Consider the following 19,045-nt stretch of genomic DNA (forward strand, 5'->3'; position numbering starts at 1 on the left):
ATGCTGTTCATCAAGGAGGACCTCAAGACCAACGACACGCAGACGCACGTCCAGGTCCTCGCCGGCATCCTCAACGTCTGCGCCCTTGTCGGCTCCCTCACGGCCGGCCGCGTCTCCAACTGGATCGGCCGCCGACGCACCATCTCTCTGGCGGCCTTCATCTTCCTCGCGGGGTCAGTCCTGATGGGCCTCTCGCCTAACTTCGGCACGCTCCTGGCACGACGCTGCATGGCCGGCGTCGGCGTCGCATACTGAAGGGTCGAGATGGCTGACTAGAGGGGGGGTGAATAGTCCTTTCTAAAAAATTATTACGCCGACTAACCGAAACAAATGCGGAATTTAAACTATCGGTCTAGCCAAGACTACACCCCTCTATCTAAGTTCTCTAGCACCTTGAAAAGATCCTAAACAAGCAAGCAAGGTGCTACCTTAGCAAGAGCTCACCTAACCAATTCTAGGAGCAAGGTCACACAAACCTATGCAACTAGTACTTTGCAAACCGGGGGAGCTCCTACACAAACTAGTGAGGCAAAGCGCACAAAGCCTAAGCTCACTAGCAAGCTCAATAACAAGGCAACTAATGCCAAATTAGAGAGCGCAACTAACTTAGCTACACAAACTAAGCAATGTGACTAACAAGGTTACACAAACCAAATTAGTCACGCAAGGGAACTACTTCTAGCTACACAAGCAAGAAGGAAACTAGCAAGCTACACAAGCTAACTAATTACAAGAGCAACTACACAAGCACAAATGTATGAATGTAAAAACAAGCTTGTGTTAGGGACTTTGCAAACCAACGGGAAGAACAATGTTGACATGATGATTTTCTCCCAAGGTTCACTTGGTTGCCACCAAGCTACGTCCCCGTTGAGACAAGCTCCAAGGTTGCCGCCGGTCCTCTTGCTAGTGGTGACCCACAAGTCACACTCTCCCACGCGGAGTGCTTACCACAAGCTCTAGCACTTGACCCAGCCGGACCACTTGTCGCTCTTCACGTCTCGCTCAACTAGAGTTGCTCTTCGCGATCCCCGCGGGGTGAGCACCGTACCCCTCACAATCTCTTCTCCGGAGCACCGCACAATCTCCTTGCGTGCTTCGACGGAGTCACAAGCCACCAAGCCGTCTAGGAGGTGGCAACCTCCAAGAGTAACAAACACCACCGGCTTGCAACACGAACACCTAGTGCCACTTCAAGATGGCAACGGGTACGTACCCGACGGGTATTGCCATCCCATACCCGCACCCGTTAAGGAAAAGTTTACCCGCTCCAGCACCCGTAACACGCATGCGGGTACAAAACTTTGCCCATACCCGTACCCGCGCGGGTAATCATACCCGACGGGTAACCCACACCCGACAGTACACCAGAGCTCAGACATCAAACTAGAAAAATCCAACAGGATAAACCAAAATGTTTTGTTACTAGCGTGTGTGAAATTTGATGGAAGCAAAGTGTTCAATTCAACCACCAACAGTCAAACCAATAAATAAATAAATTTATGCACCAACAAATATCTTTCAAGGATAAATACTCCAATCAGATAGCATGTGCTATTTATATCATCTTTGCTTTACAACGCCATGCGAGTACTAGAAAGGACTAGCATCAACTGGAAGGCAACGCAAACAACAAAAGTGCAGTCGCTGGCTCAGGCATTTAGCCTTGTTCTAGACCTCCAGATTCCAAAATCCAGATCTAGTCACAAGACAACATTATTTCACAAGTCAGACTAGATACTAGAGGCGGCAGGAGGCATGCAAGTGATGACTCGCAAACTCCAACTAGGTGAATGTGTGGTGCGCGTATGGTGTGCCGGCGGCGAACAGGCGGAGGCACATGCAGTGCAGCGGCGGCCAACAACAGGAAGACGGAAGGGGAGAGCTGGAGAGGAATAGATTGAGGTAGGGTTAGATCAACTTTGAGTATATATATGTTTCTTAGTTGGGCTGGGCCACAACTTTCTTTGAGCTATCTTGGGCTGAATTGATAAGACTAATATATATAGCGGGTATAAATTACCCACGGATATACGGGTATGGGTAATATGAACCCACACCCGCACCCGCTCTACCCGCTGGGTAGAGAATTTTGCCCACTAACGTACCCACGGGTGAAGAAGTCTTCCCATACCCGTCTTACTATCGGGTAAAACCCATCGGGTACTCGGGTTTCAGGTACCCATTGCCATCTTTAGTGCCACTCGATGCAATCTCTCAATGCAACGCACTAGAATCACTCACTCGCTATTGATTCGCACTCTTGCAAGCACAAGTGAGTTAGAGGCTTTCCTAGCACTCCCCAAGCATGGACACTAAGTCCCAAGGGTGCTCAGCACCAGCCAAGGCTGGCCACCACTTCTATTTATAGCCCCAAGGGCTAAACTAGCCGTTGGCTCTTCACTGGGCAAAATACGTGGGCACCGGACGCTCACAGGGAGCCACCGGACGCTCCACACCTAGCATCCGGTGCTCAGCTGACCGCCACGTGTCACTAGCCGTTTGAACTCGACCGTTGCCGCCAACAGCTACTGCGCACGCGCGCCTGCGCAGCACCACCGGACGCTCTGCAAGTCCACACCGGACGGTCCGGTGCTCACCGGACTCGTGCGCAGAGAGGGTGTCAAACTCGCGACCTCACCGGACGCTGGGCACCGGACGATCCGGTGCTCACCGGACTCGTGCGCAGAGAGGGTTGCAAAAACCCCTCACACCGGACGCTTACCATCGGACGCTCTCAGAGTGCGTCCGGTGCTTAACCCTAGCAGGGTCAAGCACACCGGACGCTGAGGCCAGCGTCCGGTGCCTCCGCACTCAGCGTCCGGTGAGTGTTTCTTAGAGAGAAAACACTCCCGCGACTTCTCCAAAATTCCCACCGGCGCAATAGAAAATATACACTTAATTTTCTCAAAAGCGTCGAATCCCGCCTCGCAAGCTCGGCGGGAGGGAGAGAGGAACCCACACGCCTCTCAACCCTAGGAACTCCACCTCCTTTGAAAATGTGCCAACACCACCAAGTGTGAACCACCAAGTGCACGTGTGTTAGCATTTTCACAAACAATTTCCCAAAGGAGTTAGCCTCTCAAACTTGCCACGCCACTCGATCCTAACACGTATGCAAAGTTAGATCGCTCAAGTGGCATTAGATGACCGATATGCAAACAAGTTTGCCCCTCTTGATAGTACGGCCATCTATCCTAAATCCGGTCATAAACTTCTCTACACACCTATGACCGGTGAAATGGAAATGCCCTAGGTTATACCTTTGCCTTGCGCTTTCCATTCCATCTCCTCTAAGGTTGATGCAACACATGCACCAACCAATCACCAAATGATATGATCCACTTCATATCATCACGTGACCGTATTGGTTCATCGATCTTGACCTCACTTGCTCTTCACCGTTGCCTCGGTCCATCGGCGCCAAGTCTTGCTCATGCTTCACCGTCACACGCGGTCCCTCGCTTCAAAGCCTCCGACTTGCCCTTCACTCTTGCAACCGGTCCATTAAGCCAAGCCTCATCTTGATCTTCTCCACCTTGGTCACATGACTCCATGTCATGTCTCATATGCAATGAGCTCCTCCATCATCACATAATCACCTGTGGACTAATCTTCTGTGTATCTCACATAAACATTATTAGTCCACCTAAGTTGTCACTCAATTACCAAAACCAAACAAGGACCTTTCACATACGCGCTCATGATCGCGTCCGTCTTCGCGGCTGAGATTCGTCAGCGCAGATCCGCGGCTCCGTCACCTCCCTCCCCGAGATCTGCATTAGCTTCGGTATCCTGATTGGGTACGTGGCCAACTACCTGCTAGGCAAGCTGCCGCTGGTCTATGGCCGGCGCGCCATGCTGGGGCTCGCCGCGCTGCCGAGCGCCGTGCTCTCCGTCAGCTTGCTCGCGATGCTGGAGTCGCCCCGGTGGCTCGTCATGCAGGGCCGCGTGGTGGTGTGGAAAAAGGCGCCTTCCTTGTGGCCGCAGGCGCGAGCGGAGGGAGCGAGTCAGGCGAGCTCGGAGGAGGGAGCCCGCGAGGCCGGCCAGCTCGCTGGCGGGGCGACGCGTGTGGACGGGAGAGAGAGAGAGGAGGAGGATAGGGGGATGCTAGATCTGGGGACTTGAAACTATAATTTGAGAAGACATGAAAAATAGAGGTCCAAATAGGAGGTGAGTTGGAGTGGATTTTTTTAGACCAAGTCCCTAGATTTAGATTAGAGACCTGTTTAGGAGGTCAGGAGGTGGGTTGGAATTGCTCTTGTATGCCAACGAATCAACCATACACAACGGTCTCATTTTCCCGCGCGGCCGCGTCACACAACCGCATCCGCGCTGCCGAGAAGACGCCAGACAGCACAGTGGCTTCCCCCGGTCCGCCGCCGCCGGCGACGTCTGGGCTCCGGGGAGGTCCGCTCCGCCACAACAACGAGAGACCGCATCGCGCAACGGGGGCCGACTCGAGATGGTCGGACACGAAACTTGAAACAGATGCCCCCGCTGGAATACCGGGCGAAACCTCCCCGCGCGCGCCGCATTGCACGGCCGCCCCCGGCCTGCGCGACGCAGCCACACACGCAGACCCCCATCCCATTCGGATAGGCCCCGCACCGCACCGGGCAGGCGCGCTCCCGCCCGCCCGCCCGCCCCGAGCCCGACCGGCGAAGAACACCCCGCGCGGTGGCGTGCGGTCGGAGCGGCGGAATCGAAGCCACCCCTCTGAAAAACATCCCTTTCTTCGCCTCTCGCACCGCATCGCGTCTCCGATCATCGCCCCCCGCGCCGGTTACCCCATCTTCCTTGCGTGCCGCTGCCGCCTCCACTTCCTCAGTTCCTCCCTCCCACTCACTCGATTCCCGATCCCAAACAGTGGCGCACGGGCACGGCGCGAGCGCAGCTAACCGATGCCCACTTTTTCTATTCGATTGCGTGCCGCTTTACAGCCATGCCTTGCAGCAGGTAGGAGAAGCCTATAATAGTTGAAAGAAGCATCCAATCATCCACCGAACTGATCGAAGGGGGAGAAGAAAAAAAAGGGGGACAATCGGACGATGGAGGCGTGCTGCTGCTCGTCCTCGTCGGCGCCGTCGGCGTCCATCCTCGCCGCCGCGCCGGACGCGGCGGCCCTCCGCCGCCGCCGCATCTCCGCGGGGGCGGGCGGTGGGTGGACGCCGGCGCCGGCGCGCCCGCTCCGCGCGTCCGCTGCGATGCTGGCCACCACCGCGGTCCCGCGGCGAAGGCGCGGGCCGGGCGTCGTCAGGGCGGTGTTCGAGCGGTTCACAGAGCGGGCGGTGAAGGCGGTGGTGTTCTCGCAGCGGGAGGCGCGCGGGATGGGGGACGAGACCGTCGCGCCGCACCACCTGCTGCTGGGCCTCGTCGCCGAGGACCGCACCCTCGTGGGGTTCCTCGGCTCCGGCCTCCGCGTCGACCGCGCGCGAGAGGCGTGCCGCGACGCCCTGGGTAAGCCCGGGCCCGCGCAGGCGGCCACCGGGATGGCCACGGACGTGCCATTCTCGTCCGCCAGCAAGCGCGTCTTCGAGGCTGCCGTCGAGTTCTCTAGGAATATGGGTTGCAACTTCATCTCGCCGGAGCACATTGCTCTTGGCCTCTTCGACCTGGACGATCCCACCACCAACAGAATCCTCAAGAGGTTGGTGGTGATCTATTGATCTTGTGTTCCATACTCCTATCCATTAAGAAACTCTGCTATTTTCCATGGTTTTTGGTCAAATGGTATATGTATCATAATAATATGGCTAATTAGCAACAAGACACCGACCTTTTCAGTGCCTAATAACTTAATAAGTAAGCAAACAACCTCCTTTGGAGTGTGACAACAAATGCATTTAGTTACTTACAACTAGAGCAATCAGGTAATAACCTCTACAGACAACAAGCGACATAGCAAATTCAGCAGTCTGGCAGGTCTAAATGTAACAGCTACCAACCAGTAGCAGCGGCAAAATGCAGTTGATGATCAGACTTTCGAAAGAAACTTGTGTTCATTGTAGAGAAAAGTAGACAAAAATTCCCCGTTTTGCTTTTCATTATTACTGTGATTTACTGCTCCACTGCATCCGTTGTAGCTTAGGAGCAGATCCAAGTCAGCTAGCAAAGCAAGCACTTAACCGAGTCCAAGGAGAGCTTGCCAAAGATGGCAGGGAGCCTGTGGGATTATCTTCTTTCAAAGTACGTGAGAAGTCTGCCGCAGGAGCTGGCAAGTCTGCAATTGTCAAATATTCAAATAAAAAGAAAGGTCACAGGTTGAGCTGCTTTATTGGAGTTTATTCCACTATTCTTGAGGATAGAGCTCATTGTATGAATCGACTTGTTTTACTTGTCATTTCAGAGAAGAGTGCACTAGCTCAATTTTGTGTGGATTTGACCATGCGAGCAAGTGGAGGATTAATTGATCCTGTTATTGGTCGCAAGGAGGAGATCGGAAGAGTAGTTCAGATTATATGCCGGCGAACAAAGAACAATCCAATTCTGTTGGGTGAAGCAGGTGTTGGTAAAACAGCTATTGCTGAGGGCTTGGCTCTTAAAATTGCTGATGGAGATGTTCCTATTTTCCTTGTGGTAAGATCCAGTGATGGATAACCAGAATCCCAGTCATGTTGTGAAGTATTGAGCAACAACTGCGGTTAGTTGTCACTACTCACCTACATTATTTTACAGGGAAAACGTATATTATCATTGGATGTTGCTCTACTTATGGCTGGTGCCAAAGAAAGGGGTGAACTGGAAGCCAGGATTACTAGTTTACTTCGTGAAGTGCGCAAAGCAGGTCTTCTGGCTTTTCAATATAAATCACTGGATGTTGAATTTTTTTTCTTGATATACAATCTGTAATTTGCTCCCGAATTTCATGTAGGTGATGTTATGCTATTCATCGATGAGGTCCATACTCTTATTGGATCTGGAATTGCTGGAAGAGGAAGTAAAGGAGCTGGCCTTGATATTGCCAATTTGCTGAAGCCTGCACTCGCTAGAGGTGAATTGCAGGTATTGACTTCACAATATCCAGCTTACTCTATGTTTCCCTTCATGCTTTGCACTTAATGCACGATACTTCCCATATTGACAATATTGATTCATGCGCTGCATCATTTTACTTGGTGTCTAGATGTGTGGGTTGTTATATTGCCCTGATTTTTACCTAAACAATATGTTATATGATTTTGTTAGCTGCATTCTCCAAACAGACTGTATCATTCACTATTTGTACATTAGAGGATTTCCCTAGAATCATGTATTTTCTGTACTAGTGACCTATTAATTGCATAGCTTATTGGCAATGAAGCTTTACTTTTTTGAGAGAGAGAATTTCAATGAGGAATTGTGAAGGACAGTTTGTGGTTAGAATAGTGGTTCTTGTATTTAGGGTACACATTCGGTTAGACTGAACCGACCAATTCAGTTCTTTGCTTTTCCTGAAATATCATGACCTAGAAAATCGCTCTTGGTTAACGAACTACCCAAACCATTGTCAACTCAGGTTCCCACAGGCAACAAAAAAGAAAGAAAGCAAGAAAAAATCACATGCGCGCTGGCTAGCACAACTTGCTGGGCCGCTCCACCTGCCACTTGACTGCTGGCTGCCTGGGAGCCACCAGGACCCATTCACTGCCCGACCGTTGCGCTGCCTGCAGGATCTGCTCCACTGCTGCTGGCGGCTGGAGAGCAAACGGGGGCAGGATCCACTGCTGGCTCTTGATAGTTCGTGGCCACGCACCCACACAGATCCAAGCGGAGAGGGAGGATGCAAGGGTTGGAGAGCCGGACTGCCGGAGGGCGCGTGGCTGCACAGGGTAGAGAATAGAGGCTCTCTGTTGTTCGGCATTGGGACCAGGCAAGGTGGGTGCGGCACTTGCTGCCTGGGGGCTGGGGAAATGGGGATAGGGTGGGGATGTGGGAAGTTCTAGGGTTAGTATTGGGCTGGTTTCCTTACTGTGCTGATTTACTTATTGGGCCTCATTTGCTTTTTTTATTTTTGGCAAATCGGTTACCAGAGGCTATGAACCGAATTACCTGGACAAAGTTCGGTTACCTGAAACTCAAAACCTAATTAGGGGCCAAAAATTTCGATTTCAGTCCTGGTAATTTGGTTCAATCTTTGGTCATTGGTTAATTATGCCCACCACTATTGTATTGCTCTTGTTATATTGTTTAGTGTTTGCTTTGTCACTTGAGTGAGATTCGATCTTTATGAAAGCCACATCTGCTTGAGGTAAAACAGGTTTTCCAATCTGTGATAGAATATTAAGTGTTTCATGAGCCACCCAGCTGCCTGAGATTTGTTTTTCTTTCCCCATGGTTATTCTTGTCTTTGGTCACAGTGCATTGCGTCGACAACTCTCGATGAACACCGTTTGCATTTTGAGAAGGATAAGGCTTTGGCCCGCAGATTCCAGCCAGTATTTGTCAATGAGCCTAGCCAGGTAGCTCAAATTTCTCTTCCAAAAGCCACTTGTTAGGGTTCGTGTCAATTTTCTGATATTAATTTTTTACATACTTCTACAGGAGGACGCTGTCAAGATATTGCTTGGTCTGCGTGAGAAATATGAGGCTTACCACAAATGCAAATACACTTTAGAAGGGATCAATGCAGCAGTTTACTTGTCAGCAAGATACATCCCTGACAGACATCTTCCTGATAAGGCTATTGATCTGATTGATGAAGCTGGCAGTAGAGCTCGGATGGAATCATTTAAAAGGAAGAAGGAAGAACAATGCTCTATTCTCTCCAAGTCACCAGATCAATACTGGCAAGAGATTAGAGCTGTTCAGAGTATGCATGAAGTGGTAATACAATGTTCATGGTAGAGCAGTTGCAACTTCCAAGTGTTTCATATACTGGTGGATGTTTATATTTCACTGTACATTGCATTTCAGGCACTGACTAACAGGTTGAAGTATTCTCTAGATGAGAATGAGAAAGAGGATGGTGTTAGTATTGAAGTCATAGGTGAAAACAAGATTGCTTCGCCATCGATGCCTCCAACTTCAGTTGATGAGTAGGTTCCCTCATGTAGTCAGTCATGCCTACAGATTAGGCTTCACACCCTGCCGAACCATATAACTTATGGTCACTCTTAACATGCAGACCTATTCTGGTTGATTCAGAAGAAATTGCAAGAGTCACATCATTGTGGTCAGGGATACCAGTCCAGAAGTTGACTGCAGATGATACAAAGATTCTAGTTGGACTAGACGATGAGCTTAGAAAGCGTGTCATAGGTCAAGACGATGCTGTTGTGGCCATATCTAGAGCTGTGAAGAGATCACGTGTTGGCCTGAATGATCCTGACAGACCTATTGCAACACTACTTTTCTGTGGTCCAACTGGAGTTGGAAAAACTGAACTCACAAAAGCACTAGCAGCGAGTTATTTTGGATCTGTGGGTTATGCCTTCCTTCTCACACCATTCTCTTGTTATTTATATATATGTATTACATGTTGCATGGATCATGTTTTGAAAAAGATATTTCTTCCATTTACAGGAAGCAGCTATGGTTAGGTTAGATATGAGCGAATATATGGAGAGGCATACTGTCAGCAAGCTGATAGGCTCTCCTCCTGGGTACATGGGATTCGGTGAAGGTGGAACTTTGACTGAAGCAGTCCGAAGAAAACCATTCACTGTAGTCTTGCTTGATGAAATAGAGAAAGCTCATCCAGATATTTTCAACATTCTTCTCCAAGTATTTGAAGATGGACACCTGACGGACTCACAAGTACTTGTTCCTGACATCCGCCATTATATTTTTTGTGCAAGTCTTTTCAGATCTTAGGGGGCTATACTAGCCAAATCATGCACCTAGAAGGTTATACTAACAGCTCACTAAGATGATTGCTATACTTGTACTGTTTTCTACCTTGCTAATGCCTTTGGTGAAATGAATTTGCCGACTCTAAAAATAGAAATAGATGTGTCTAAGTTATTTAATACTAGCAACTTGTTTCGCATGGGTCTTATCCTCTCTGTGGTCCGATAGCGATGTGCGTCATTGAACTTTTGCATTAACTACAGGGGCGCAGAGTTTCCTTCAAGAATACGCTGATTGTCATGACATCAAATGTTGGTTCTACATCAATCTCAAGTGGAAGGAGGAGTATAGGTTTCTCGACACAAAAGGATACAGAGGAAACCACCTATGCTGTGATGAAGTCCCTTGTGATGGAAGAGCTGAAGGCATTTTTCCGGCCTGAATTGCTCAATAGATTGGATGAAGTGGTTGTATTCCGTCCTCTTGAAAAGACTCAGGTCTGTGGTTACACTTACTGTTTTGTTGATATTATGTGGATTTGAATATCATATCACTCATTCATGGAAGGTAGGAACAAAAAATGTTAGCTTAATACAATACACTTGCACCTAGAATAAATGTGCATCAATTTTTTTTCCATATGTAGTTCAAATGGGACAATTATACTCCCAACATTTTGCAGATGATGGCTATTCTCAACCTAATTCTACAAGAAGTCAAGAGTAGGCTTCTAGCCCTTGGGATTGGCCTAGAGATATCAGATTCAATGAAGAACCTGATTTCTCAGCAAGGGTATGACAGAAGCTATGGCGCACGGCCACTTAGAAGAGCCGTTACTCAGCTGGTTGAGGATGTTATCAGTGAAGCAATTCTCTTTGGACAGTTCAAGCCTGGTGACACGATATTGATGGACACTGATGCCACAGGGAAGCCATGCTTGAGCCGGCTGAATGATCAGACCGTCCAATTGTCTGACCCCGCTCCAACAATGTGAACATCCCAGCACCCTGTGTATATAGTAGCAGCTTACACATTTATTCCGTACATAGGATCCCCATCTCAGCGTGTACATAACCTTCCAGTTGTTGGTTTCTCTCCACAATATTATAATGTAAATTTGATTCTTAAATCCAACTGTACATAATTTTAATTTTATCATTAAAAAGGCATACATTATTTACATTGGCCAGGTAAGGGTACATATAATTATGTATGCTCCAACATGTCAACCTAGCTGATGAATCTGAACTGCGATATGCTCAGCTTGATGTTAGCTAAAAAAACATACATTTAACTGTTGTTTAGAGGATTCCAATGTTGTAGGAAATTTTTTTCATATGCCTCCTTGGAAAAAGAAGAATTGAAACCCTACGTAATTGTTAGATTCCTACGGGATGCATGGAATTTCTGTATTTTTCATGTGATACATCTAAAGGCTACATTAGAAACTTCACTGCATTTCAAATTCCTGTTTCATACAACTCCAATCCGTGGTTCTTCTATCCGTACATTCAGAGAATCACATTTAATGCAGAAACTGATCAATCCATTTGAAATTCCAACATGTGTGCTTATGTTGATTCTAGCAGCTTGTGGCATATAATCAGGGCGCAGAGCATTAAGCAGGGCACAGCTTCCCAAAGGGCTTACCGGCTGAACGATACAGAACAGAACCAAACTATCATCCAGAAGCCACATAAAATGTGTGAATTGCAGTTTCCCTTCGATTGGCATGCCCCAAACTAGTAATGAAATCTTGATTGATCAGCATAAACCTTTGAGATTACAAAATTTTCCAAGAACAGAGTGATTTGCAAACACTTAAACGCAGAAAGATGCGTACATAATGACTAGAAAACATATACTAGTAGTACAACCAAATACTAGTTGTCACTGAATAGCTAAAATTAAACTTTTCTCCTGGCCTAATTTCTGCAACTCAAGGGGGGGGGGGGGGGGGGGGGGGGGGGGGGGAAGAACTGGCACCGCGGGGCGGGCAGTGCCGATCATTTAATTTGCTCTTGTCAGCTCTGGATCTCTGCAAAATGTATAAAGATCAAGAAAAGGAAACACTAAATGCTAGAAAACCAGAATTTTTTTTTTGTCAATCATTCCATACCTTTTAATGTGATCAAGAATGAGGAGTCTGGGACCAGGAGGGATCTTCACATCTCTGAGTGCACTGGCATGATAAATGTATATTTCAAATAAGCACAGCAACAGTTTTCTTTACCCTCAAATTGTTTTTCTGAGTTGAGCGAGAGAGACTATATGGACCAAATAATAATAAACTGCATAAATCCTAGATACTGCGGCACAAGCTGCAAAAGGATCCTAGATAAATAGCACAAACCTCAGGTTCCATTACCTCGTAATTTCACATCTTGTGCCACATAGCTCAGAATTATGTAATTTAGGGGTTTTAAAGAAAAACGTTTACCTGTCCGTAAGGAGGCCCAAGGTTTGATCAGTCAGGAGACCCTTCTTGAAGTTTTTCTCATAGTTCTGAAGGCCTAACTTTTGCAGCATGCTTCTTCCACGAGAATAGTATGTATCTTCACTCTTTGGCTGTGAAAACTTTTGACCGATCTACAAAACAGATCAAATTGGCAATGGTTAGAATGATCTACTCAAGAGTTGGGTGGCAGTTTATAAAGCAGAAATTTTGCTGCAGTACTACACAGGATACAGAAGGCAAGGACTGGTAACATTTCCAACACAGAGGAAACAACATCGACAAGACAAATGATCTACTCAAGAGTGGGTGGCAGTTTATAAAGCAGAAATTTTGCTGCAGTACTACACAGGATACAGAAGGCAAGGACTGGTAACATTTCCAACACAGAGGAAACAACATCGACAAGACAAATGATCTACTCAAGAGTGGGTGGCAGTTTATAAAGCAGAAATTTTGCTGCAGTACTACACAGGATACAGAAGGCAAGGACTGGTAACATTTCCAACACAGAGGAAACAACATCGACAAGACAAGACTTAATGAACAACGAAGCAATTAACATCAGCAATAGACATTCCCAGATTCTTACCATAAAAAAACCACCTTGAAATACAGCAAAAGCAACACCAGTTGTAATTGCATTAGCTACCGGATTTGGTGTCCCCATTCCACTCACGATGGAGAATAGAGCCCCGGAACCAAAAGCTGCTGCCATGCTACATGCAAAAGAGAAATCGTCAATCATGTAAAGCAAAAAAATGATCTATAACTGAGACAAACATCTAAACAAACCTGTTGAACATAACTGCAATAGTGCAATTTGAGCACAACGAGTTCAAATGGAATCAAATGTGCAATCTACTTTATTTTTCTTGAAGTTTAAGCTGAATGGATCAGTGCAGCATTGCTTAAAACAACAACCAAAAAAAACTTGTAAAGTACAAATTAGTAAGGTTAACTGTTAAGCTACTTGTCATTGACTACTGGAGGCAGGGAATAGAAGTAAGGTGTGTACTGTACAACATACATCAAGGCCATGGGACCTGCAACTATTCTTTTTGATAAATGGAACTCAAATATTAACAGAACAGTAAATTAAACAGAACCCAGAAACCCTTACCTGCCCTGGACATCCTCCACTCCTCTTATTCTTCTCATAACACAAGATATGCCTGCATTCGCACCAGTCATGACCGCAAAGTTTCGTGCTTGCACCAGGGGTCCACCGGCTAAAGCCTAGAATTCAAGTTTATACATTAGATAAATGCCCTAGATAAATTGCTTAAAGGAAGTGGACGCATGGGCGCGCCAGGGGTATGCACCTGTATGCCATGGAATACCCATGTTTTGGGAACAAAAACAAGTGTGTATACATATGTATAATGGTATAGCATGTTGGTATACTAAAAATGGCCCATAAGTCCAATAGAACAACTCGCAGTAGCAGCCCATGAAGTCAGAGACTCTAGAAAGGCAGAAAAAAACTATTGACATCTCTCAATGCTCCGTGCTCCTGTCCGTCGCTCCTATCGAGCCATCGACCGGAAGCAGAGGAAGTGGCCGGTGGTGCAGACTGGTGCACAGCAGCACCTCCTACTCTCTCCCTCAGCCCCCCTCGCCTCTCCTAGCTCTGCTCAGCTGCGCCTATTTGGCCCTAGTGGCCGGTGTCGAAGCCTGCTGGTAAAGGAGCTTGCGGCGGCCTGCAGCAGAGCAGCAGCTCCCCTTCGGGCTCTGACTGATCAGCACTCCCCCTCTGTCTCCGTCCCAGCTTCGGCTTGAAGAAGTTGCTAAAAAAAGTAGCTTCGGCTTGAAGAAGTTGCTAAAAAAAGTAGCTTCGGCTTGAAGAAATGTGAACACAAAACACCCCTAGATCCATTATGCTCATTCAAAAGTTCAGACTTCAGAGAGAATAAAAATTTCACTTTTTTTTTTGCATTGTATTTGTAATTAGATGAAGAAGAAGGGTGCTATCTTATTTGCACTTTGCTTATTACTATTGCATATTGTACTTCGCTTATTTATTACTCATATTTGCGTCGGAAATTTTTTGAATGGAATACCCTGACGTGAAATCCTAGCTCCGCCACTACTGGATGGTATTTTCCTTCGTCTGTCCTAGATGCATGACAATTGCTTTTAGAAGCAATAGCCGATGTGTGCAAAGTAAAGGGATCCTCTGGGACACTTTGGCTTATAAATTGAAAGAAGAGCATTTGCCTTTTCTCCTTAAAGAAAAATGCCATCACATGCATAGAAAAGGAAAAAGAAGCCATCTTGCTTTTGTTCTTGAATAAAGACCTAGAGTTTGCTTGCTCCCGGGGCAAACTAAAAATCTATCATCTCGACAAAAAGATGTCACAAACCCCTTTCGTATTTCATATCAGATATTATCAGTGCCCTATTACATATAAACAGTTACCAATTTCTTAAGATTCTAAACAAATTCATAATAACATTAGTTAAAACGATGTGTTTCGGCATCGTAGTTCAGATATCCATTGCCACCCAAAACTCTTCACATCAAAGCGAATTTTGTAGAAGTAGTAACATTCACTGCGAAATGGTTGCGCATGGGGACCGGGCCAGCAGTACCTGCGCTTGCTTGAAGGAGGCCAAGACCTTAGGGTCGGCCCCAGGCGGCGGCGGCGGCACGGGGAGCGCGGCCCCGCCGTCGGGCGCGAGCGTGCCCATGAGCCCGCCGAGCGCGGCGCCCTGCACGGCCCCGGCCACCGTGACCACCGCGGCCTCCACGTGGGTGGGCTGCTTCGCTAGCCACGCCCGCACGCCGGCCTCCAGCGACCTGACGCGGCCGGTCCACTCCGCCAGTGGGTTGGCCATGCCCATGCCCATGCCCCGCGCCGCTGCTACCTGCGACGATGAGGATGCCATCACCGTCAGCGGCCGTCGCTTCTGGTCCGCCCTCTCCATCTAGCCCGACCAAGAACTCTCGCCCCGCCTCTCCCCGGTGCTTCGAGGCGGTTGCGATGGAGGGGGAGGGTCTGGCCTGGCTGAGGGAGCAGCTGCAATGCTGCGTTATCCCCTCCTGGCTCCTGCCCTTGGATGCCCCGCCGCAGCTTTGTAGAGAGAGAGGTATAGGGAGGGAGGGAGTCAGGTGAGGGCGTTGCGAGCCCGTCGGCCTCGCCTGAGAATTGACTTTGTTCCGTTCCACTCCCACCAAACCACCACACCTCAAAGTTGCGAGTGTGGATCACATGGGCCGGTTTGTATGGGCCGGTGAGTCATGGGGCCGTGTGTTCAGACGGGGAACTAAAGAACAGCCCCCTTCACTGGTCAAAGGAAAAATGCTCATATTCCGGAGGCGGCTAATGGACGGTTAGTAATAGACTAATAGCTAATAGTATATAGACATAGTAGTAGGTAACTAAGATACCACAGCACTTTTGAAATGTAAGAACTTGTTTACATCCAAAAAGTTTTTAGATTTTAAAACTATAGTACTTTCGTTTTTATTTGATAAACGATGTCCAATTATAGAGTAACTAGGCTTAAAAGATTCGTCTCGCGATTTACAGGCAAACTGTGCAATTAGTTTTTATTTTCATCTATATTTAATGCTCCATGCATATGCCGCAAGATTCGATATGACGGAGAATCTTAAAATTTTTTGACTTTTAAGGTGAACTAAACAAGGCCTAAGGCTATAAGTTCACTCATTAGGATTAAAAAAATTCTAGCGTGTCCACCCATAAACTAAAGCGTTAGAAGTTTATAACATGCGGATCATAAAACAAAGAACCTTATGATGCAGTCTGCTAAAATCGGTTAGCCCAGTATGACAAATTGGGTGATCTTTGTTTTCTCGTGCTGCTCCGGAGTCCCAGATAAATATCATTGTTACATGGCGGTGGATAACTAGGTTTATAAGCAAACTAGTAAAGAGGTAAATATTACGCATAAGAGATGAAAAACGACTATTATACAAGAAAACTAACAAATAGCGCGAAAACTCTCGCTTAAGAGGGGCCGTTAGGGCATGGACATCCCCCGTGTGCCCTAGGTTTGCTATCAGGTCCATGACGCCATTTGTGGTCATGGAGATCAGTAGATGCACTGGCGGAGCTACGTTGGGGCCATGCTGGGCCCTGGCCCCCCCTGCATCCACATTTTTCTGAAGGAGCCCATATAATATTTAGCCCAAATCGTATAACACACGCACAGCTTGTTGTGTCCACGTCTCGACGACTCGGCGAGGGCGAGGCACAAGTGGCCGGTGGTGCTGAGGCAAATCTGCGAGTCAAGTCAACACCTCAAACACTGCGGCCCTCAGCAGGGCCATCCCGGAGAAAATGGAGGCCTTGTAGGAAACTAAAAAATGTGGCCTATTAGCCTAGAAAAAAATATAGTCAAATATATAAACCTATCCATAGCTCCTGCCTGAGATTTGACTAATTTCTCTAGTCTCTGTTTTTTCTTACGCTTTTTCCAACTCGATTCAAATTTTCTAGAATGATTTGTGGAAGACGTAGCTTTAATCTTTGAACACAACTCCAGTAGGTGTCTACTCTCTAGATGAAAGAAATCAAAAAATAAAATTTAGTGATCGACCTACCACGCACCACTCATAGTTCGATGCTTTGCACTGTGCTTATGAATGAATTGAAAAAAGAATGATTAACATTACCTTAGAGCATCTCCAACCATTATGCATTTGAAGTTATGCATTTTAGGCAAATTGTAAACCCCCAAATGAAAATGGCAAGGCTAAAATCGGGTGATCTCCAACCGTTATGCAAAATGCCAAGTCCATCATCTTTTTTTTCTCGGAAATTTTGTTTCGTGGCACTCCTTCCCGCGCGGCCAATCGATCCCGCGCCAAACAGCCGCGCCGTACCGATCGTACTGTGCTTACCATGATCCAATCCCCAAGCCGCCAACAGCAAAACCCTAGATATTGCATTGATAAAGAAGGCGTACCTGGCCGGCGTTGATGAGGAAGGCGTCGTAGATTCGTCCTATCGCGCGCTGCGTCGTCCTATTGTGCGCTGCTTCGTCCAAACGCGCGCGCGAAGCTGGCGAAGGAGGACGCGCGAAGTGGTGGCGGCGCGAAGGGAAACTGCGCGAAGGGAAGAAAAAAAGCCCGCGAGGTGGAACCGAGAATCCCGTGATCTCTATTTGCATAGGCGGACTCCTTTGGCATATATGCCAAGTTTCCCCCTCCAAATGCATAGCTATGTAAAATGCAAAGTCCAAATGCATAACGATTGGAGGGGTTTTTTTTGGAGTTTTATGCATTTTGGTAAATGCCAAGTCCATTTGCATAATGGTTGGAGTTGCTCTTAGGGCCTCAGCGGGGGCACCTCGCTATGTGTTGGCTGTCGTCGTCAGTTCCTCATGGTTGTGGTCGCCGATTGCGGCCAGCCCCCGGCGGCAGAACTGGCGGCAATAGGAGACGTGAGACGAGAGGTGAGACCTAACTGAGCGCTATGAATTTGGATCGTCACAACAAATTGATGCCAATGTCCACCATCCAGACAGACTAGCGCTAGCGGCCGGCCAACAAGTTATTGGGCTGTAGTGCTGCACGCTGCATAATTTGGCTTACTAACGGGCCAAAGGCCGTAGCTAATGATGTGCTTATATCTTTATAAAGTATTATATATTTGGAGGCCTACAACATTTGGAGGCCGTGCGCCGTCGCTCATGCTGCACTTGCCCAGGGACGGCCCTGCCCTCAGTGGTGATTGACAAGCCGGCGGCCGGCGGCAGGCGGGCCCTGGAGTCCTAGACAGCTCGACGACGGCCAGCTGACGAGCAGGCGCCTTCTCCTCCGATTCTCTTCTGTGCCGCTATAGGTACATTTGATTTCTCATTGATTCTTTTTTTTTTCTTTTTTCTTTGCTTCTAGATGAAAATGGATAGAATATATATTAATATATATACTATATAAGTGGCTGATTAAGTGCAATTTTATACTCAGTTGAGATCTTCTATTATTTTTTAGAGAATTTTAGATGGTTAGCCCTAAACCAGTAATCTCTAAATTGAGTGATTTTTCTTTTGCAACTCAATGGAAGATACACATAGAAGGTGAAATTGCAAGAGCCTACAGTTACAAAGATATAATTTCTAATTTTCAAGATTTAAAGAAAAGGAGAGTGGACTTTTGACAAGTGATAGTTCTATCTATATGTTACATGTATTTTGGGATGTGTATATATATGTGATGGTCTTTATGGAAAAAAAATAGACCACACAGTCAACTGTATTTTATTTAGTGTGGCCTGATTATATAAGTAGTAACTAATAAGACTAATTTCTCCACTATCTATGTACTTATGGGTTTAATTGGCAAATTGCCCCCCCCATACTTTGTTTCTGGCTCCGCCACTGAGTAGATGGACAATATGTTGAGGTACTAGGCCAAAAGAAGGCAAAAAGTAAAGGAGATAGATTTGGTTTTGAGGCGGTGTGTTTCAAGTTGTCTTGGCCCTTTTATATCTATAGGGTGGGAAGGTCTTGCCCCATAGAAGGTCTAAAATCATGCCCAAACAGATGAACCAACCCTATTTATTGCTAACAGCGATGATTTTCTGAGATTTTCATTGCTGCTAATTGATGCTCATACCACTGCTGCATGATCGGGCATTAGCACCGGTCGGGAAGGGCCTGTTGCCCCGGTTCCCGAGCCGGTGCTGCCCTTCCGGGACTAAAGGCCCACCCTTTAGTCCCGGTTCGGCCAACCGGGGCTAAAGGCCCCCCCTTTAACACCGGTTGGTAACACCAACCGGTGTTAAAGGGTCCTGCCAGGGCTGCCACGTTGCAGGACCCTTTAACACCGGTTGGTGTTACCAACCG

General features: G+C 47.3%; 3 protein-coding genes across 3 annotated transcripts; 2 read left to right on the forward strand and 1 right to left on the reverse strand.

The window, feature by feature from the left end:
* LOC8075250 (probable polyol transporter 3) lies at positions 1 to 255 on the forward strand. Its single transcript, XM_002446347.2, has one exon. The coding sequence runs from the start codon at positions 1 to 3 to the stop codon at positions 253 to 255; it is 255 nt and encodes an 84-aa protein (XP_002446392.2).
* On the forward strand, positions 4,617 to 10,965 carry LOC8072070 (chaperone protein ClpD2, chloroplastic). The gene is made up of 12 exons (XM_002446349.2): positions 4,617 to 5,650; positions 6,087 to 6,256; positions 6,350 to 6,579; positions 6,679 to 6,787; positions 6,875 to 7,005; positions 8,340 to 8,441; positions 8,524 to 8,805; positions 8,896 to 9,017; positions 9,107 to 9,401; positions 9,505 to 9,738; positions 10,035 to 10,268; positions 10,454 to 10,965. The coding sequence occupies exons 1-12, from the start codon at positions 5,052 to 5,054 to the stop codon at positions 10,763 to 10,765; spliced, it is 2,820 nt and encodes a 939-aa protein (XP_002446394.1). The 5' UTR covers positions 4,617 to 5,051; the 3' UTR covers positions 10,766 to 10,965.
* Positions 11,730 to 15,365, reverse strand: LOC8072071. Its single transcript, XM_002447719.2, has 6 exons — positions 14,822 to 15,365; positions 13,350 to 13,465; positions 12,819 to 12,945; positions 12,212 to 12,360; positions 11,891 to 11,953; positions 11,730 to 11,809 (listed from the first exon to the last, which is right to left on the reverse strand). The coding sequence occupies exons 1-6, from the start codon at positions 15,155 to 15,157 to the stop codon at positions 11,782 to 11,784; spliced, it is 819 nt and encodes a 272-aa protein (XP_002447764.1). The 5' UTR covers positions 15,158 to 15,365; the 3' UTR covers positions 11,730 to 11,781.

The sequence above is a fragment of the Sorghum bicolor genome, chromosome 6 (genome assembly GCF_000003195.3).
Source record: "Sorghum bicolor cultivar BTx623 chromosome 6, Sorghum_bicolor_NCBIv3, whole genome shotgun sequence".
Classification (NCBI taxonomy): Eukaryota; Viridiplantae; Streptophyta; class Magnoliopsida; order Poales; family Poaceae; genus Sorghum; species Sorghum bicolor.